We start from the raw sequence: 22,999 nt of genomic DNA on the forward strand, positions 1-22,999 counted from the left end.
TTCATTTCAAATTTTCAAACAGAGATAATTGTTTTAGTAGATATGAGTAAAAGGATATTTTATACAGTAGAGATTAGGAGTTCCTTTCAAAATGTCTCAGTTCTTAATTCTGTCATGTTGTGATATGAATCTTAAATCCTCCTAGAGAATTGCCTTCTGCTAAAACTATTGTAGCCAAGATCTATCCAATTATATTAAAGAGAATGTATCAATACTTTCAATTTATGAGGCTTTGACATTTCCTTGAGATGAAATTTAAAGAATTCAGAAATTGCTTCTATATCAGCACTCCAGTTATTTCTTCTTTCTATTCATGTAGCTCAGCTATGGCTCATTTGATCTTCTCCTATCTGATGAGGTCCTGTATCCATACGTCTATCAACTGGGCAGCAGGGAATCCACTCTGCACCTGGCAGCAGTTCAACTGATGCTACATTTTGGTTGGACTTGGGTGGGGCTGATTATTTCATATGACCTGACAGGGGAACAATTCTTCAGGCATCTACAAGAGGAGATGGCCTGGAATGGATTATGTCTGGCTTTTACAGAACAAGTTTCTGAAAAACTTAAAGATTATGATTGCTATATTAAATGTATGGCAAGGATCCTTGGGTCCTCATCTAATGTGATTTTCATCTTTGGAAATACAGACACCCTTAAATTTTTTTCTGAATTATTGATGATCTTTGCATTTTATGGGAAGATGTTCATCATCAGTGCTTCCTGGGATTTTTCTGCATATTCTACTGATGAAATGATGAGCAATTTTCATGGTACATTAATATTTTCTCAATTCAAGAGGGAGATTCCTGGTTTCACAGATTTCCTAAAAAGTGTGCATCCCCAAGACAACCCTGATGACATTTTCCTAAAATCTTACTGGGAGATGGCCTTTAACTGTTTTCTTTCAGAAATAAAGTTTTTAAATATGACTTATCGACAATGCGATAAAAGTTTGACCTTTGAAGATGTACCTCCTATTTATTTTGACAAGACCATAATGGAACTGAGTTCTAATATCTACAATGGAGTTTATTTATTGGCTCATACTCTCCACCAAATGGTTCAGACTGAGGCAAAAGATCTATCAGAACTACTGGCACACCTGCTTCTTTCTTGGAAGGTAACCATCCTCTTGCAACCTAGAATTTGGCACAGGCTACTCCCAACACATGTTTTTGTTTTATCATTATTTTATTTTAAGAACAAATTTGCATTTGTTTTCCAAAATTATATTATTCATGCTCTCTTCCTCTCTTTTTCCTTCCCCACTCCTGGAGTTGAGAAACAATACAATCTGGGCCATACATATATAACTACTCAAAATATATTTCCACAGTATTCATATTTGGAAGTGAATGGTCTTATAAAACCCCAAACCCAAACCATATACTAAAATAAAAATTTCATTATTCTATGATGAATAATCTATCTTTGTATGATATTGCAATGATCTGAGACTTCAATATGACAACTTACTCCCTATTTTTGTCTATTTCATTTGATTATATGATATTCTGTGTAAAAAACATGGTATTTTCTTAGATAATCACCATTTACTCCAATTATGATATAATGATCTTGGGGAAAATATTGATGTTCTTCTTTATACATATTTTTCAGCATATAACTATGTGGTAGGAGAGTTCCATTAATTCAACTCAAATTTAGGGTATTTATTCTGTGCTGGATCACAATACTACTGTAAAAATTTAATTATAATTTCTAATAATAGAAATAATATATTTTAAGAGATATGTTAATGATAATTAAAAATCAAGGAATAAAAAAGATACAAAATATAGACCATGTGTCCATGGCTGATCAGCCAGTTTAAACAACTCCCCTTATCATGACCAAGCTTGGGACATTAAGTAAAGAACTGGGACCTTCCACATACCCACATAATATCATTTATCCAAAGGTAGTACATAATGACAGGAAATCAGTGGGCTCCTGGGAAATGTAGGGGATTTTTAGGGTAACAGATTTTCAATTTTATATCCCCCCCAAGAACCAAAGAAGACTGATTTCTCCAACAGATCTTTTAAACATAAGCAACTTTGAAATTACAATAATTTGGGGAAAAAAGGAAAAGAGAACAAAATCAAGTATTGCTAAGTGCTTTTACAGAAAGGCAGTTAGGAGGCAGTGTCCTTTTGCATAAGAGGATACATACAAAACAAATGCATTCCATCCCACACACCATATCCCAAAGTTCACTCTAGATCTTCTGGTGAAATGTGTGGTTTGTACAGGCATCTTCATGGTGCCTTCTCCAAACAGTTCACTTTCTGGATTTGGAGAGGTAGTCGGGTTCTTAATCTAAAATTACTCTCAAAAAATTTCATACTTTGCAATTTAAAATAATACATTCCCCCCTGAAGAAGATGTTGAAAAACACAGGGATCACTTCGGGATGTATGACTGAGTTATGAGGTATGTGAATCAGTTATCAAAAGAAAAAAAAGACAAACATAAAAGAAAACCAAATGGAAGAAAAAGTAAACTTTTTTGGGAGAAATGAAAAATTCAAAATCAGAATCAAAATAGCAAAAATTTATGTACATACGGTTTTGATTAAACAAGAATTAATTCATAACAGGCTCTTATATTAGGAACAAGTTAAAGTAATTTCTTTCCCACAAGTCTGTAGGACAAACTGCAGTACTAATTTACTTACCCATTTGCAGCCCAGTCTACAGGAAGTTGTCACAATATGAAAGACAGAATAGAGACTAGATTATAAGAGCTAGGTAGGAGCCAAATTTGAGATACTTGGTAGAATGTGGGAAAAGGAAGACCTGCCTCTGATATATGTCAAAACAGCCTCAACCTCTCACCCCAAACAAGTTCAAGTCCTCTTGTCTTGCCTCAAAATGACATCAATCTCATTGGGATTGGTTGGTCTCTTTGACCTTGGGCTCAATTGGCACTATGCAGTTTAGCTTTGTGTTTCTATGGCACTGTGCAAGGACTCTTTTTGTTTTCTCTTGTCCTGGAATAAGACAGGATCATTAAGAAAAGTCCCACAATAATTTTTAATAAGTGACAGGTTTCAATACATTAAAGCTTTTGGGTATACTTTCATATTATAGAAAATATATTTTAAACATATATTATTACAAATTCAAAAAAGTTAGAGAAATATTCTCAATACTGTTGACATGTGCTTCAAATAATAAAGTAGAGAAAAATAAAACTGAAATAATGCATTTCACATGCAAGAAAAAACAATAATAAATGTGTTTTAAAATTCAGAAATATGTAGCTCAAAATCATTGACACACTGTATCAGCTAAGGAAATGTAGATTACAGAGGTTTCTCACCCAAAATATGAGATGCATTTCCTTTTTAACTTAATCACTGTGTGAATACAAATGATTTTCAGAATAAAACAGTAATACAGTATATAATGCACATTTAAAGAACTTCCTAAATCCCCGAAATTCACATTAGCCCAGTTAATGACAGTAGAAATTAAACCCACTATCATATTTCATATAAATTTCTGTATAACAAAAAAAAACCTATGAACTGATGGATATTTGTTACAATTTTTACAGATGTAGCAAATCTTTCAACATTGGCAAATATATTTATTTTAAACAAAGTAAAACTTATTTGGGTCTATAACATCACCAATAAATCTACATTTTTCTGTTAAAGTAAATTAACTTGCAGAAGTTTTTCAGGAGTTCTCTTTTTGGCTTCCTCAATCATATAAACACTTTGGTAGGAACATTTCTTTCTTTCTCTAACTTCAATATAGTATTCTTTAAAATATAAGTGAGAAAAAGTTAATCCATTCAGAAATCAGTAGTTAATTAAAATGATTTCTGAAGACCCCTTAAAATCACCATTAAATTCTTAGCTTATTAAATTCTCTAAAGGTGTTAGCCAGAGTGAGTTTGTAAACCTTAAAATTTCTTAGACTTATAAATGTTGGAAATTTCACCATTGGGAAATTTCATACTTGAAAAATTTCCTATTGAGAGTGGGAACTCTATTGGAATGTGAACCCCAGTGGCATGGGAGGTTCCTCCTCCTCCCTTCTTAAGATTACTTTAGTACAGAAACCTTTTGCTGAACAATGGAAAGGGCTTTGACCTATGCTTAAGCATAGAACAGGAATTTCTTTGAGTCATGATTGATTTTAGAATTGATACAATGGAGATACTTGGAATGACAGAACCAGGTCTTGGAAATTGCAATCTCCAACCTACTCAGTCCTAACAGGATTTAGGAAGGGCTGCAACATAGATCAAAATTTAATTATTCCAATCTCTACCCTACTCAGGGTAACAGGATTTAGGAAGGGCTGTAGCAAAAGATCAAGATTTAATTATTTGAGAATATGACCTTCAACAGACATGTGCAAAGCCACAGACCTCTGGGAGGTCCTGGGTTAAGCTAGAGCCACTATTGGCACAGGGAAAATAATGGACAGTGATTGGTAGATGTGAGAAATGAGGGGAGGGAACTTGGAGGGTTTCCTTAAAGAGAGAGGGGTCTGAGGACTGAGTTGTTTGGAGAGTTTTGGCTCTGAGTGGTTGGAGAGGTGCTCTGAGAAGCTTGCTCTGAAGGAAGCTGGAGGTGGAGGCCCCTGAGACTGTTTCTCCATGTTGGTCACGTGAGTAATAGGGACTGATCTCCTTTCTTTGCCCCAGCTATCTAAGGGCTTGGGCCTTTTGGCCCAGCCTAAACAGAAGGGGTATTTAAGCCCTATTCCCTTCTCACCCCTTTCTCTCTCTCTCTCTCTCTCTCTCTCTCTCTCTCTCTCTCTCTCTCTCTCTCTCTCTCTCTCTCTCTCTCTCTAATTCCTTTCTTCCTCCAGATTGTAATTAAACACTATAAAAGGTTGACAGCTGACTTGAGTTCTCATTTAGGAATTACATAGCTGAATTCCTTGGCGACCATAAATTAATATATATCAGTCTTTTAAAGTGATTTCCTTGTCACAAGTCCCTCCAATATCAATGTGACAATTAAGAAATGAAAAATGTGGGGAAAACTGTTTATGTGCTTTTACAATATTTTCTTCAGTAGCCCAAGGAGAAAGGCAACAGAATATATCTAATAGTTAAGACACAGTAGATTAAAATGATTCAGTTTAACAAAATAGTATCAAATACATTAATATATGAACTTAAAATAAAATTAAATCATAAACAAAACAGTCAGAAAAATACAATAAAATAAAGAGGATTTTATAAAACTTTGGAGTCTGAAAAGGCCTTAAAAATTTCACCTCCAGTCTGTTTAAAGTTCCTTTTTTTATCCCTTGAGATTCCTTTTGTCAGTACTGGGAGAACATGGGTTATAGGAATCTAAAATGGGTAGTCCCAAATGGCAAAGAGTTGCAGGGAGATAAATTCTCCCATGAATCCCAGGTAAGATAAGTAAAAGGATCACTCATGCTGCTCTTTCATAGAATACGCCGTACTTATAATCACATTACTGTTTGGAAAAGTCTCTTCCTTCTCCTCATCCCCCTACCCTCCCCAGGTACCCTGTCATGGGGAGGCTAATTGTTGGCTAAAGAAAGAACACCCCTGTTTTTTTTTTTTTTACCATCTTCCCTGACTCATAGGTTCTTAGTGGCAACAGTTAGCAACAGCAGTAGGGGGTCAGGGTCTGTTCAGAATGCCAATGACTGTGGGCCACATAAGTGATTGTGGTCAGGGGCTGAAGGAATCAGTATCAGCAAAGCCAGAATCAGCAACAAGGAACAAGGAATAAAGGAGAAACAAGTAACGAAGGACTCAGGCAGATGGGCAAGATTGCTTTTTAACTCTTCTTCCTCAAGAGTCCCCCGACTAAAAATAGGCAGGCCAGTAGAGCAAGCAAGCAACCAGGCAAAAAGTAGGAAAAAATTTCGCAGCAGCTCCAAAGAGATTTGGAGTTTATGGGTGTGTGTGGGGAGGGCAAAAAGCCTTTGCAGGAGTAACATGACTTTAAAAAAATTATCTAGGTTATCTTTAACAAAATGAAAGAGGGGGCAACTGGGTAGCTCAGTGGATTGGGAGTCAGGCCTAGGGATGGGAGGTTCTATATTCAAATCTGGCCTCATACACTTCCCAGCTGTGTGATCCTGGGTAAGTCACTTGACCCCCATTGCCTAGCCCTTACCACTCTTCTGCCTTCTGTCAATACTGTTTATTGGCTCCAAGACAGAAGTTAAGGGTTTTAAAAAAATGAGAGTTTCTTGTCTCTTTTGTTTGCCAACTGTAAAAATTCAATTGTAATCATTAATAAAAAAGTTAAATTTTAAGAGACTTATTAATGAGCATTAGAAATCAAGGAATAAAGAAGATACAAAATGAAGACATTGTGCCCATGGCTGATCAGCCAATTCACTACCAAACTCACGACAGGAAGTAAAGAGCTGGGACCTTCCCTGTCCCAGCCTAATATCCCACATCTACCAGAAGTACGTAATTACAGGAAGTCAGTTGTCTCCTGGGAAATATAGTTCCTTTTTAGGGTAACTGATTTTCAATTATACACTACCAATACTATGATGCTTATATACAATATCTCATTGATCAATTTTGTTTAAACTTCTAACAACAAATGCATGCTGAACAAAATATGTTATATTTGCACATGAATAATTATACACACAGTTGCATGAATGATACATTTATTTCTTAACAGGTAGAAAACCCGTTAGTGAAAATTATATTCTATGTCTCATTCCTACATGCTAGAGTAACTGGTTGCATTGGTGGACATGTTGGGAACCTGGAGGTGTATGGAATCATCTTAGCCTGGTAGAATTCATAAAATAAGTTCATGTATCTGGGAATAGAGAGCCTAGACTTTGCATGAGCATATTTCAAATACAATTAGACAGAATATTTGCTATGAACTAAAATTCTATGGGATCAGTCACCTGTGACAAGGAAATCACTTTAAAAGACTGATATATATTAATTTAAGGTCGCCAAGGAATTCAGCTATGTAATTCCTAAATGAAAACTCTCTCTCTCTCTCTCTCTCTCTCTCTCTCTCTCTATATATATATATATATATATATATATATATATATATATCTAAGAAATTTTAAGGTTTATACACCACAGAACTGACTAGAAGTTCAAAGAATATATATATATATATAGAGAGAGAGAGAGAGAAAGGGGAGAGAAGGGAATAGGGCTTAAATACCCCTTCTGTTTAGGCTGGGCCAAAAGGCCCAAGCCCTTAGATAGCTGAGGCAAAGAAAGGAGATCAGTCCCTATTACTCATGTGACCAAAATGGAGAAACAGTCTCAGAGGCCTCCACCTCCAGCTTCCTTCAGAGCAGCACAACCTCTCAGAGCCAAAAATCTCTCCAACCAACCACCCTCAGTCCTCTGACCCCTCTCTCTATAAGGAAACCATCCAAGTTCCCTCCCCTCAGTTCTCACATCTACCAATCCCTGTCCATCATTTTCCCTGTGCCAAAGGTACTCTAGCTTAACCCAGGACCACCCAGAGGTCTCTGGCTTTGCACATGTCTGTTGAAGGTCATATTCTCAAATAATTAAATCTTGATCTTTTGCTACAGCCCTTCCTAAATCCTGTTACCCTGAGTAGGGTAGAGATTGGAATAATTAAATTTTGATCTATGCTGCAGCCCTTCCTAAATCCTGTTAGGACTGAGTAGGTTGGAGATTGCAATTTCCAAGACCTGGTTCTGTCATTCCAAGTATCTCCATTGTATCAATTCTAAAATCAATCATGACTCAAAGAAATTCCTGTTCTATGCTTAAGCATAGGTCAAAGCCCTTTCCATTGTTCAGCAAAAGGTTTCTGTCCTAAAGAAATCTTAAGAAGGGAGGAGGAGGAACCTCCCATGCCAATGGGGTTCACATTCCAATAGAGTTCCCACTCTCAATAGGAAATTTTTCAAGTATGAAATTTCCCAATGGTGAAATTTCCAACATTTATAAGTCTAAGAAATTTTAAGGTTTATACACCACAGAACTGACTAGAAGTTCAAAGAATCTTTTTCAGTAGTCATTAAGAGAAATTTAAGGAAGAAACATATGACTTTCTTATATACACTAATGATGAGGCAGAGAAACTTACATACCATAGGAGATGTTTGTTACAAGATCATTAGAAAGAAGTTTAGCCAGGAAACATATGATCCAGAAAAACAAAAACACACAAAAAAGATGAAGCTCCTGTCCTTTGTGTACTGACTTCACTACCTCCCATCTCTTAAGTGACCAGTGTATTAATTTAGGATCTTGAACCTTAGAGACTACATTTCCCACTGTACCCTTTTCATTTTCCTGTTTGTGTGTCTTCTTACATGGGGGTAGTTCTGACTTCCTTTTCCCACCCACAAGACTCTCGGTTCCATGGTGGAGGAGGGAGGAGCAGCTCTTGGTTTTTGCTAGCCTTAATTCCTTATGCTTCAAGATAAATTTTTAGTAAATATTATAAAATAGAATGCCTGGACTACTGGATATTAATTTTAATCTTTATATTTTTGGCAGATGATGGAGATATTTGTAAAAATTAAAAAATACAGAAACTGATGCAGGTAGAAATTAGTTTCTCGCTGCAAAGAGTATTATATTTTTAGAGTTTTATTAAAGGCTGAGACTTTAAGAAAATACAAGTAAGAAAGCACGTGCCTAGGCACAGAGAAGACTAGACAACCTCTCCTACATTATGAAAAGAAACTCATCTGCTTGGAAGCAGCAACAGGAAAGAGAAGAGACCCCGCCTATGGCAGAGACCCTTTAAATAATCATTTGTTCTCGGCCCAGGTGAGAATTCAGTGAGATTACAAAGCATTCTGGGGAAGTGGAGTAAGGACTTCTGGGGACTAAAGTCCTGGATTCTAGTCTCCATTTTTACATCACCTTGTTTGATCCTCTGGGAAGAAGGACTTCCTTAAAGGATCAGAAAAACATAATCAACTTAAAGATTACAATAAATTGAGGATAAGAGAAAAAAAAAGAACAAAACCAATAACTGCTGGATGCAATGACAAAAAGCCAGTTAGGGGGCAGTCCCCTCTGGCATGAAAGTATACATACAAATAAATGTTCAATCAACTACACCCAAAGTTCAATTTGGATTCCTTTTTTGTGCACCTTGTGATCTGGAGGTATCTTCATGGTATCTTCTCCATCATTTCAGTTTCTGGATTTAGAGATGTAGCATCGTTATTTACCTAAAATTCTTCTCAAAAGGAATTTAAACTTTGCATTTTAAATAATGATTTTTTTTTACATTCCCCCCTTTAAGAGGGTGATTGAAAAAAATAAAACAACACAGGATTACTTAGGGATGCATGGCTGAGTTATGAGGTATATGAATCAATTGGTAACAGAAATCAAAAAGACATCAGAAAAATAAAATAAAAAAGAAAAACTTCTGGATGAAAATATAGACTATCAAAGTCTTATGTGTAAAATTGTAAGTAAAGGAAAAATAAATCTATAACAGGTCCTTAAATCAGGGCCCATTAAAATGATATAAGAAATGATGTATTTACCCAGTCAGTAGCCAGGACTACAAAATGTTACCACACTATGAAAGACAGAAAAAAGGGACTAGATTATAGGAGCCAATTTTGAGATACTTGGTAGAATGTGGAACAAGGAAGACCTGCTTTTAACACATGTTAAACCACCTCAACCTTGAACCCAAAACACATTCAAGTCCTCTTTGTCTAGGTTCAAAATTACATCAATCCACCAGGATTGGTTGGTCTCTTTGACATTTTGCTCGATTGGCACTATGCAGTTTAGCTTTGTGCTTCTTTGATACTGTGCAATGGATCTTCTGTGTGTATCATGTCCTGAAATCATACAGAATTATTAAATAAAGTCCCATATTTTTTTTAATAATTAGTGGCATCATTTTTATAGTCCCAAGCTTTTGGGGCATACATTAGCAAATGTATCTTAAACTTATAGTACTACAAAATCAAAAAGTTAAAGAAAATCTTGAGATAAAAAATTAAAAAAATATCTGAAATAGTATATTGCACATGCAAGAAAATATAATGATAAAAGAGCTTTAAAAAATTCAAAAATATAGCTTATAATCATTGACACACTGTGTCAGCTAAGAAAATAAAGATTACAAGGCTTTCTCACCAAAAATGAGATCCATTTCCTCTTCATATCTGGCTATGATCCACTGTAAGTATGAGCAAATGAACTGAACAGGATAAAATTTTCATTTTTAAAGTACAGTAGTACAAATATGTAGTTATCAATATCCCCAAAATTCTCAATAGCCCAATTAATTACAATAGCAAACAAACACACTGTCATATTTCACAAAAGTTGCTGTATGACATTATAGAGCCTATGTATTGATGGATCTTTGTCACAATTTTTTACAAACGTAGCAAGTCTTTCAACCTTGGTAATAAACATATTTTTAAACAAAGTAAAACTCATTTTGGATTTAGAACATCATCAATAAATCTACATATCATTCTGGTGGAAGTTATGTAATGAGCTGAAGAGTATAAATGAGAGATGCTCCTTTTTGGAGGCTTTTTAGGGATACAAATGCCCTGAGATTAACTGCCCCAACTTCCATTCATATATTTAGAAATGTTGGAAGGATGGGGGTTATAATTGTATTTCACTTTAGCTACTAGAATGGGCCTTACCTCGTGATAGGGGCACGCAAAAATGACCAGAGATTGTTAAAATTTTTTTCTAAAAATCATGCTTAAAAAACCCTTAAAATCAGTTGAGATATTTAGCACATGAAATTTTCCAAAGGTTGTTGTAACATTTGTAACCAGTTCTGAAGTCCATCCATCCTCTATGTGACAATTTACAAAGGCAAAATAGAAAAGCTGTTTTTTTCATATATGGGCTTAATTACAATGATATTTGTTCAATATGGTTATAGGGGGAAAGCAACATAATTTAACTGTTGTCAAAACTCAGTACATTAAAATGATTCGGTGTAATAGAATAATATTGAATGCAATAATATATGAATTTAAAATTACAAAGTTAAACCTTAAACAAAGCAAACAGTAAAATGCAATAGAAATACAGAGATTTATATAAACCATTGGAGTTCTAAATGCCTTAAAATATAGCCTCTAGTCTCTTCAAAGCTCTTTGGGTATTTTATCCATTTAGATGTCTATTGTCAGAAGGCAGAGTGGTAAGGGCTAAGCAATGGGGGTTAAGGGACCCATCCAGGGCCCCAAAGCTGGGAAGTATCTGAGGCCAGACTTCAACCTAGGACCTCCTGTCTCTCAGTTCGCTGAGCCACCCAGTTGCCCCTTCAAAGTTAAAGTTATAAGGAGCTGAATCTTTTTTCTGGCACGCAGGTGAAATCAATGAAATTACCAGAACATTCAAAAGGTATCCTTTTAAATAGTCCATTGCTTTTAAGATCCTGTTTGGAAAAGACTGTTTCTTCTCTACCTTTAGTCACTCCCCTCTGCCCATGTGGCCAATACCCCCGCTTATTACCAGGTGGTATAAATGAGTCCTGAGCAATCTGCTCTAAGGATATGGGTTGAACAGGGACCAGGTGAGTGAGAGAGAAAGCACCCGGGTGGGCAAGTGACATGCAATCTGGGTAAAACAGCAAACTGGTCTGAAGTGTATGGATGCAGCTGATCAAGATGGTTTTCTAAAAAGGCAACTTGGAGAAACGTGGCTTAATTTTTTTTTTCTAGGCAGTAGCTGAACTAAAGATCAGTAAAGAAAAGAATCAGAAGATTGAGATTATTTTGTTTTCCTGATGTGATAAGCCAAAACTGTAAAGATTAAAAATAGGGAAAATGATGTATGTATAAATTAGTTTCTCTCTGCAAGGAGTGTTATATTTTAGAGTTTTAGTAAAGGCTGAGAATTTAAGAAAATACAAGTAAGAAAGCACGTGCCTAGGCCCAGAGAGGACTAGACAACCTCACCTACATTATGAAAAGAGACGCATCTGCTTGGAAGCAGGAACAGGAAAGAGAAGAGACCCCGCCTATGGCAGAGACCCTTTAAATAATAATTTGTTCTTGGCCCAGGTGAGAATTCAGTGAGATTACAAAGCATTCTGGGGAAGTGGAGTAAGGGCTTCTGGGGATTGAAGTCCTGTATTCTAGTCTCCATTTTTACAGATTGTAGAACTTGTTATTTTTTTCCTTAAAAGGAAAGCTGGCTGCCTGGGTCTTTAACGTCTGCAGCCTGGTTAGAGCACAGAGTCCCAGAGGTTTTAAAACTGCTACTCGTTTACAGCCAAAGCTGCTTTTCTACTGGGAGTTTTCAAACCTTCTCCAGCTGCCCAACTGAAGCTCATTCACATAATTTTGCTTCTACCTTCTGAGCCTCTACATCTTCTGAGCCTATACATCAACATGTATATCATGATTACTAAATATGAAATGTGATTCCAAAAAATAAAAAAAATGTAAAATGTGTAGTATAATGTGTAATTATAAAGCAGCACAATAGAAATATTATCGCCACACTATGACGATGATGATGACAATGATGATGAGCACATCTACTATGACGACTACTTCTACCTTGACTAAGATTACAACAATGATGTTATTACTACTACTACTATAATATTGCTGCTATGGTGACTACTAATACATCTACTAATTCTAGGCGAGCACACTTGTCCTTGAATCCTTGAAAACATCTAGAATAGATTATCTTTTCACTCTTATTTGAACTCTTGAATTATTGTTGACATTTAAGAATATGAAAATATAGCAGTTTAAATTTAGGTATGTGTCAAGGGAAGAGATTATATATAGAGAGAGAGTTGGTTGTTTTTAAGTATATCATTAACAGATATCTCCTGGGTTTTTTCCCATAACATTTTAATACTTAAATATATTGTTTATTTAATAGCAACATTCTTTTCATTTTATAGTTTGACTTCTGAACTCTCTCCACCTTCCCAACTTCCACCCTTACTTCCATTCACTAAGAGGCAAGATAAATGATTAAATATACATGTAAAATCATGCAAAACTGGCCTGTATTAGCCTTGTCTCTGAGAAAAAGCAGGAAAAAGAAAAAGAGTGAGGAATTAAACTTCATTTTACAGTAGGAGTTCATCATTAATTTCTCTAGTAGTGTATAGTATGTTTTCATGTAATTGATCAGAGAAGTCAAGTTTTTCAAAATTAATCATCACAGTTACAGTGTTACTACTATGCACAATATTCTGGTACTTCTTGTTTCACTTTCCAACAGTTCATAAAAGGTTTTCCATGTTTCTCTAAAACCAACCCCATTGATATTTCCCTTAGTACAATAGTACCCCATCACAATTATTTGCCATAATTTATTCAGTTTTTTTCCAATAGATGAACATTCCCTCAATTGGTAATTCTTTGTTACCTGGGAATGAGCAGCTACATACATTTTTATAAACATAGATCTTTTTTCATTTTCTTTGATATTTTCACCCATAGATCTAGTATTCCTGTAGGTGAGTGAATGGGTTTTAGTAATTTATATAGCTTTGGGCATGAATCCAAATTGTTCTGCAGTGTAAAGGGAGAGGTTCATTACTCCACTAATAGTTACCAAATTATTTCCCTCATAGTCTTCAGAATATGTTTTTTTTCAATAATCTTAAATTGGCATACTGCAGATGATTCTAGATCTACTTTTTTAATTTATACAGAGATAGAGAATTTTTCAATATGATTGTATTTAACTTTGATTTATTATTCTTAAAAGTCATTTTGAATTTTCTGACCATTTATGAAGTTAATATTTTAAATGTTATAATTTTATCGCAGTTGTAGACTAAATATATATTTCAGAAATTAAATCTTTACCAGAAGATCATGATGTTAATTTTTTTATATTAATTGTTGTCCTTTGGCATAACATAATTTCCCTAATTATTTCTTTTAATTAGGTCTGTTTCAGCTTTTGTTTTGTCAGAGATCTTGATTGGTACCTTTTGATTTTTGACCTCAGCAAATTTCGGTACATTCTGCTAAAGCTCTTATTTTAATTCTAAGAACTTTTTGGTTCCAGTATTTTTATGGCACACAATATATTGCCTGATTTTGATTTCTTATGCATTGTGCTTTGATGCTATTTTTGAGTGAATCCATCTCATTTACACTCTTATTCATGTTTCACTCACTACTGCCTATTTCTCTCCATTATATATAATTTTTGTTTTTCTTTTGTATTCTTTTTGTGTCCTGTCATTTCCTGAAAACTCTGTTTTCCCTTCATTTGCTTTGTATTTTAATTTATTTTATTCTCTTCCCTAGTACTTCTCAGAAGTTCAATCATTGCTTGCTCATTTTTCTTTTATTTCCACTGCAAAAGTTCTTTCTTGGGCTTCCGGGTAATCATGGCTGCAATCTTGACACCACACGCTTCCTCTCCCTGGCACCGAACAAAATAGACTACATCAAAGGAGCATAAAATCACCTTTGCAGGAACAGAAGGACTCCCCAGTACACCACAGAGGCAAAGGTACGTGGGGCTTGAACATTTCCACATTAAAATAAGAAGGAAAAGCTTGCACAGAAAAGTGAACTGAGCCGCCCTTCCCCGACCCCACCTCCCCCACTAAACCAGAGTGAGCTACCTGAGCGCTCACCTGGACAGCGAGTGAGTGGGGAGCGTCTCTGTCGGGGGGGGCACTCCAGGGTCCTTGGGATCTGTGGACTGCCAGGAAAAAACATCTCCAGGCTCTTTCACGGGAGAATCAAGCGGAGCTGTACTTGGGGCGGGCTGCGCCCCCGCGCTGATTATCTGGGCGGAGCTGAACACCTGGGCAGTGTGGCTGTGATCAGGGACCCAGCTCTCTAACAAACCTCCAAGGCTGGGAAGAACTAGTCTGAAGCAACCTAAATTCACAGAAAAACCTCCCATATAACCCAGACCCCAGACCAAAAAGGAAAGGGGAATAAAATCACCAAAGGGATGGCTCACATGGCCCAAAATCAAGCCTCCAGGAAGAAAGGGAAAAAAAGTGACTATTGAAAACTTTTATGGTGGAAGTACCCAAGGAAAAGAGGAGAATGAGGAGGAAATCCAAAAAAATTCAGAACACGCCTCCCAAAATGGAAATTATCAACAAGCTTTGGAAGATCTCAAACTGGAACTTACCCAAAAGATGGAAACCTGGAAAGAAAAATGGGAGAAAGAGATCAGCTGTCTGACAGATAAGAATGCTCAATTGGAAAAAGAACTCGAAGCATCCAATAGAAGGGAAGACAAGGCTGAAAAGCAAAACCAGTCCCTAACGACCAGAATTAAGCACCTCGAAGAAAGCGAGATGATAAAACAGCAAGAATCAATAAAGCAAACCCAAATAATTAATGAATTAGAAGAAAACACAAAACATCTCACCAAAAAGGTCACAGACATGGAAAACAGAGGAAGAAGAGAAAATCTCCATATTATCGGTCTCCCAGAAAAACCAGAGGTAAACAACAAACTGGATATTATTCTACAGGAGATTATAAAAGAAAATTGCCCCCACGTTCTGGAGCAAGGGGGCAAAATAGAAATAGAAAGGATTCATAGAACACCTTCTATACTAAATCCCCAAAAGACAACGCCTAGGAATGTAATTGCCAAATTCAAGAGCTTCCAAGTAAAGGAGAAAATCCTACAAGAAGCCAAGAAGAAGAGCTTCAGATATAAGGGGGCTCCCATAAGGATCACACACAACTTAGCGGCTAACACACTAAGAGACCGCAAAGCATGGAACACGATATTTAGAAAGGCAAGAGAGCTGGGTCTCCAACCAAGAATCAACTACCCAGCAAAACTGACTATATACTTCCAGGGGAAAGTATGGGCATTCAACAAAATAGAAGATTTCCAAGCATTTGCTAAGAAAAGACCAGAGCTCTGTGGAAAGTTCGATATCCAAACACAGAAAGCAAGAGAAACATGAAAAGGTAAATATGAAAGAAAGGGAAAAGGAGATAAATCTTATCTTTTTCTTTAAGTCAAACTCTCTTCTATAAGGACTACATTTACATCAAATTGTATATATTAATATGTGGGGGAAATGTTTTGTGTAACTCATAAATTGTATCATCATAAGAGTAGTTAAAAGAAACATGCATAGGGAAAGATTGGGGCATTAAGAAGATTTGGGGAAAGTTGGGGCAAAGAAAGGAAAAGGGAGGGGGGAATCGTGATAATACTAAGATTAACTTCGAGAAATAGGGGGGAAATCAATAGAATAAACTTTCCCATATAAAGATACACATGGGAAGGGGAGGGGAAGAACTCTCATATGAGAAGGAGAGGAAGAGAGCGTGAAGTGGAATTACTTAAACCTTACTCTCAGTGAAATCAAATCTGAGAGGGAAGAACATCTAGATCCAGTGGGATCCTGAGTTTTATCATATTGAACAGGGCAAGAAAGAAAGGAAAATTAAGGAGGGGGAGGGGGGAGGGAGTACAAAAAGGGAGGGAAGGAGAGGGGGGAGGGGAAGGGAGAATAAAAAGGGAGGGGATAGAAAGGGAAACATCTCAAGGGAGGGGACTAGGGGGACTGATGTAAAGTAAATCTCTGGTTCAAAAGGAGAAAGATAAAGAAGAAAGGTCAGAACTAGGGGAAGATATCAAAATGCCAGCGAATCCACAAATAACAATCATAACTTTGAATGTGAATGGGATGAACTCACCCATAAAACGTAGACAAATAGCAGATTGGATTAGAACCCAAAACCCTACCATATGTTGTCTTCAAGAAACACATATGAGACGGGTTGACACTCACAAGGTTAGAATTAAAGGTTGGAGTAAGACCTTTTGGGCCTCAACTGATAGAAAGAAGGCAGGAGTTGCAATCATGATATCTGACAAAGCCAAAGTACAAATAGACCTAATCAAAAGGGATAAGGAAGGTAAATATATTCTGCTAAAAGGAAGTATAGACAATGAGGAAATATCAATAATCAACATGTATGCACCAAATGGTATAGCATCCAAATTTTTAATAGAGAAACTAGGAGAATTGAAGGAGGAAATAGACAGTAAAACCATATTAGTGGGAGACTTGAACCAACCACTATCAAATTTAGATAAGTCAAACCAAAAAATAAATAAGAAAGAGGTAAAAGAGGTGAATGAAATCTTAGAAAAATTAGAGTTAATAGACATATGGAGAAAAATAAATAGGGACAAAAAAGAATACACCTTCTTTTCAGCACCACATGGCACATTCACAAAAATAGATCATACACTAGGTCATAGAAACATGGCACTCAAATGCAGAAAAGCAGAAATATTAACTGCAGCCTTTTCAGATCACAAGGCAATAAAAATATTGATCGGTAAGGGTACATGGAGACCCAAATCAAAAATTAACTGGAAATTAAATAATATGATACTCCAAAATCGAATAGTTAGAGAAGAAATCATAGAAACAATTAACAATTTCGTTGAAGAAAATGACAACGGCGAAACATCCTTTCAAACCTTATGGGATGCAGCCAAGGCAGTACTTAGAGGAAAATTCATATCCCTGAGTGCATATATTAACAAATTAGGGAGGACAGAGACCAAGGAATTGGAAATGCAAATCAAAAAACTTGAGAATGAACAAATTAAAAACCCCCAGCAGAAAACCAAATTAGAAATCCTAAAAATTAACGGAGAAATTAATAAAATCGAAAGTGATAGAACTATTGATCTAATAAATAAGACAAGAAGCTGGTACTTTGAAAAAACAAACAAAATAGACAAAGTACTGGTCAATCTAATTAAAAAAAGGAAGGAAGAAAAGCAAATTCACAGCATTAAAGATGAAAAGGGGGACAGCACCTCCGATGAAGATGAAATTAAGGCAATCATTAGAAATTACTTTGCCCAATTATATGGCAATAAATACACCAATTTGGGAGAAATGGATGAATATATACAAAAATACAAACTGCCTAGACTAACAGAAGAGGAAATAGAATTCTTAAATAATCCCATATCAGAAATTGAAATCCAACAAGCCATCAAAGAACTTCCTAAGAAAAAATCCCCAGGGCCTGATGGATTCACCTGCGAATTCTATCAAACATTCAGAGAACAGTTAATCCCAATACTATACAAACTATTTGACATAATAAGCAAAGAGGGAGTTCTACCAAACTCCTTTTATGACACAAGCATGGTACTGATTCCAAAACCAGGCAGGCCAAAAACAGAGAAAAAAAATTATAGACCAATCTCCCTAATGAATATAGATGCAAAAATCTTAAATAGGATACTAGCAAAAAGACTCCAGCAAGTGATTAGAAGGGTCATCCACCATGATCAAGTAGGATTTATACCAGGGATGCAGGGCTGGTTCAACATTAGGAAAACTATCCACATAATTGACCACATCAACAAGCAAACCAACAAGAACCACATGATTATCTCAATAGATGCAGAAAAAGCATTTGATAAAATACAACACCCATTCCTACTAAAAACACTAGAAAGCATAGGAATAGAAGGGTCATTCCTAAAAATAATAAACAGTATATATCTAAAACCATCAGCTAATATCATCTGCAATGGGGATAAACTAAATCCATTCCCATTAAGATCAGGAGTGAAACAAGGATGCCCATTATCACCTCCATTATTTGACATTGTATTAGAAACACTAGCAGTAGCAATTAGAGAAGAAAAAGAAATCAAAGGCATCAAAATAGGCAAGGAGGAGACCATATTATCGCTCTTTGCAGATAACATGATGGTCTACTTAAAGAATCCTAGAGACTCAACCAAAAAGCTAATCGAAAAAATCAAGAACTTTAGCAAAGTTGCAGGATACAAAATAAACCCACATAAGTCATCAGCATTTCTATATAATTCCAACACAGCTCAGCAGCAAGAACTAGAAAGAGAAATCCCATTCAAAATTACCAAAGACAAAATAAAATACTTAGGAATCTATCTCCCGAGACAAACACAGGATCTATATAAACACAACTACAAAACACTTTCCACACAACTAAAACTAGACTTGAACAATTGGAAGAACATTAACTGCTCATGGGTAGGACGAGCCAATATAATAAAAATGACCATCCTACCCAAACTCATCTATCTATTTAGTGCCATACCCATGGAACTTCCAAAAAATTTTTTTACTGATTTAGAAAAAAAACATAACAAAGTTCATTTGGAAGAACAAAACATCAAGGATATCCAGGGAAATAATGAAAAAAAAAATACAAAGGAAGGGGGTCTTGCAGTCCCAGATCTCAGACTATATTACAAAGCAGCGGTCTTCAAAACAATTTGGTACTGGCTAAGAGACAGAAAGGAGGATCAGTGGAATAGACTGGGGGCAAGCAACCTCAGCAAGACAGTATATGACAAACCCAAAGATCCCAGCTTTTGGGACAAAAATCCACTATTTCATAAAAACTGCTGGGAAAATTGGAGGGCAGTATGGGAAAGATTAGTCTTAGATCAACACCTCACACCCTACACCAAGATGAATTCAAAATGGATGAATGACTTGAACATAAAGAAGGAAACTATAAGAAAGTTAGGCGAACACAGAATAGTATACATGTCAGACCTTTGGGAAGGGAAATACTTCAAAACCAAGCAAGAATTAGAAAGAGTTACAAAATGCAAAATAAATAATCTGGATTACATCAAATTAAAAAGTTTTTGTACAAACAAAACCAATGTAACCAAAATCAGAAGGGTAGCAACAAATTGGGAAACAATCTTCATAAAAACCTCAGACAAAGGTTAAATTACTAAAATTTATAAAGAACTAAATCAATTGTACAAAAAATCAAGCCATTCTCCAATTGACAAATGGGCAAGGGACATGAACAGGCAATTCTCAGCCAAAGAAATCAAAACTATTAATAAGCACATGAAAAAGTGCTCTACATCTCTTATAATCAGAGAGATGCAAATCAAAACAACTCTGAGGTATCATCTCACACCTAGCAGATTGGCTAACATGACAGCTATGCAAAGTAATGAATGCTGGAGGGGATGTGGCAAAGTGGGGACATTAATTCATTGCTGGTGGAGTTGTGAATTGAACCAACCATTCTGGAGGGCAATTTGGAACTATGTCCAAAGGGCGATAAAAGACTGTCTGCCCTTTGATCCAGCCATAGCACTGCTGGGCTTGTACCCCAAAGAGATAATGGACAAAAAGACTTGTACAAGAATATTCATAGCTGCACTCTTTGTGGTGGCCAAAAATTGGAAAATGAGGGGATGCCCTTCAATTGGGGAATGGCTGAACAAATTGTGGTATATGTTGGTGATGGAATACTATTGTGCTCAAAGGAATAATAAAGTGGAGGAATTCCATGGAGACTAGAACAACCTCCAGGAAGTGATGCAGAGCAAAAGGAGCAGAACCAGGAAAACATTATACACAGAGACTGATACATTGTGGTACAATCGAAGGTGATGGACTTCTCCATTGGTATCAATACAATTTCCCTGAACAATCTGCAGGGATCTAAAAAAAATACTACCCACAAGCAGAGGATAAACTGTGGGAGTAAAAACACTGATGAAAAGCAACTGCTTGACTACAGGGTTGGAGGAGATAAGACTGAGGAGAGACTCTAAATGAACACTATAATGCAAACTCCAATAACAGGGAAATGGGTTCGAGACAAGAACACATGTGATAACCAGTGGAATCATGCGTCGGCTATGGGAGAGGGAAAGGCCGGGGGGGGGGGGGGGAGGGGAGGGGAGGAAAAGAAAACGATCTTTGTTTCCAGAGAATAATGTATGAAAACAACCAAATAAAATAATGTTTTAAAAAAAAAAGTTCTTTCTTGGGTGCCTTTTCATATAAATTAATTTCTCTATTTGTACTCTCACTCCCAACAAAATAATTATTTGGTATTATTAAAATTGTTCTCTCTCAAATCTTTCTCAATTTTGTTATTATTTCATTTTCTTACAATCTATCGTAATGCAACAACATCTTTCCTTTTCTCTTTTACTGGAATTATTTTCCTTTATTTTATTTCAATGAACTTTTTGGAACTGTTTACTCTTTTAAGTATCTGTATTTTCCTATTCTTCTTTACTTTGAATTTCAGAAGTATGAATTGAAATAGTTCCTTAATCCTAATTTTACTAAACCAATATTCTATAGATCTTTGATAGACTTTTTTCCTGAGGAAAAAGACTTCTTGTTTAAAAACATATATTGTCTGTGAATACAGATTTTTACCAAAGAACTTGGAATGCCAGATATCAGAGGTACTTAAAAGAAATTCATGATTTGTTGGAGGGAAGTTAAAATTACATCTGAGGTCCTTTCATTATCTAGAACATTACTCTTATGGCACCTATGACTTGCTAGGAAAAAAGTGAAATCGAGTGTGGAATGCTGGGTAAAACTCAGTAAGAAGCATTTATGAAAAAAAAGAATGATAGCTTTTGTAAGCTTCCAACACATAGCCACTTTGAGTTGATTATCAAGACTAAGAAGAGTGAATGAACCCTTTTTTCCCTAAAGAGTAACAAACTTCTGCCCTTGCCTTCAGCTCCTCCACTTCCTGAAGTGTGTTAATCCTGTCAATGGCATCAAAGATAACTTATGTGTAGATGGCCCCTCCATGACTGCTGAGACATATGATATCCTGAATTTTAGATCATTCCCTGGTAAGATTTGGTCTGAGGTGAAAGTTGGAGAAGTGATTCCTCATGAAAAAGTGTTAAGCATTAATGAAGAGGACATAGATTGGCCAGAAGATTTCCCTCAGGTAAGAGTCAAGTGAATACTAAGAGCTACATAGATGAGGCAGTCAGAAGCCTGGTCACTGTTGTCTTTTCATTAGACCTTAAAACTTCTATGAAGACATTGTGAATGACGAGGACAGGACTGAAACATGTACTTTTTGCTTTTACTTTCAGTAAGACAGAAATTTGATTCCTCTCATTTGCTTTTCTCAATATTCCCTTACAAATATTTCTGATTAAGTTATATAATGATCTGAATTAATCATATGATGAAAATCTGGAAATACCTCAGATCAAGTGGGAAAGTTTGAATAGAAACAGAAGGGGGGAGAATGGAAAACTTTTACCCTCAAAAGAGAGCTGTAACACCAAAGAATAGCTGATATAAACATTCAATCATGAGTTTGTTTACCCAAAAATTCTCATGACTGAATTTAGAGGCTCTTAATTCAAATGTGTCTGCATAATGGGAAGAGTGTCAGGAGTCAGGGAGGCTCCTTTTCTCCAGTTCAAATCTGCCTTCAAATACTTACTAGCTCTATGAGTCTGGGTCAGTCACTGAATCCTTTTTCCTTCATTTTTTATTTTTGGTAAAATCTGATGAGGAAGGAAATGGTTCACCAGTCTGGTATCTTTGATAAGAAAATGCCAAGTAAATTCCTGAAAAATGGCACAAATGCAAAATGACCAAATAACAAATCGAATGTGGTGGGTATTTCCTCTTCTGATATAGAACTTCTATATAGATTCAATTCTATTTGTCTATGGGAAGTCATAAATCCCACCTTCTCTGAATCAGCAGAGGTACATCCAGATGCCAGACTAAGAAACAAGATCAACCACTCAAATAACTTTATTCTTATTAATCAAGCAGATTCAATCAAACAAATATTAATTTATTACTGCTTTAAATTTTTTAAATTAAAATATATTATAAACTGTCTAAAGTTATGACTCCCTGAGAAATTCAGGATACTTTACTCAAATACCAAGAACAGAACTTTTTTAGAGAACAAAAATATAAAGAAATATTTCCTCTTCTGTAAGCAATATGTTATTGCAACATTTCTTGTACAAAATGAACTTCACTGTAGAGATATGCTGTCACATATTTGGTGGAAAATATACTATCAACACATTTGTATTTTATAAATTTGAGCAGCTATGCTGTGTCTTGTGTCGATTCTGTCCATATCCATGTCTTTAGGAACAGATTAGATGGAGTAGAAGAGGGATAATTGGGAGAAAATCTCCATTTAGAAATATATCATCCTTGTGGTTCCAAACTTCAAATATTTTATTCTAAAAGTCTGCTACAGAA

General features: G+C 35.8%; 1 protein-coding gene across 2 annotated transcripts in view; it reads left to right on the forward strand.

Annotated features, from left to right (window-relative positions):
* The window catches only part of VN2R622 (vomeronasal 2 receptor 622), a 36,467-nt gene that overhangs the window by 6,162 nt on the left and 7,306 nt on the right, over positions 1–22,999 (forward strand). For both annotated transcript variants that reach the window (XM_007497304.2, NM_001099573.1), the window contains 2 exon segments: positions 320–1,123; positions 21,483–21,701. In XM_007497304.2, the coding sequence (XP_007497366.2) occupies positions 320–1,123; positions 21,483–21,701 (1,023 nt within the window).

This window comes from Monodelphis domestica, chromosome 6, assembly GCF_027887165.1.
Source record: "Monodelphis domestica isolate mMonDom1 chromosome 6, mMonDom1.pri, whole genome shotgun sequence".
Taxonomy (NCBI): domain Eukaryota; kingdom Metazoa; phylum Chordata; class Mammalia; order Didelphimorphia; family Didelphidae; genus Monodelphis; species Monodelphis domestica.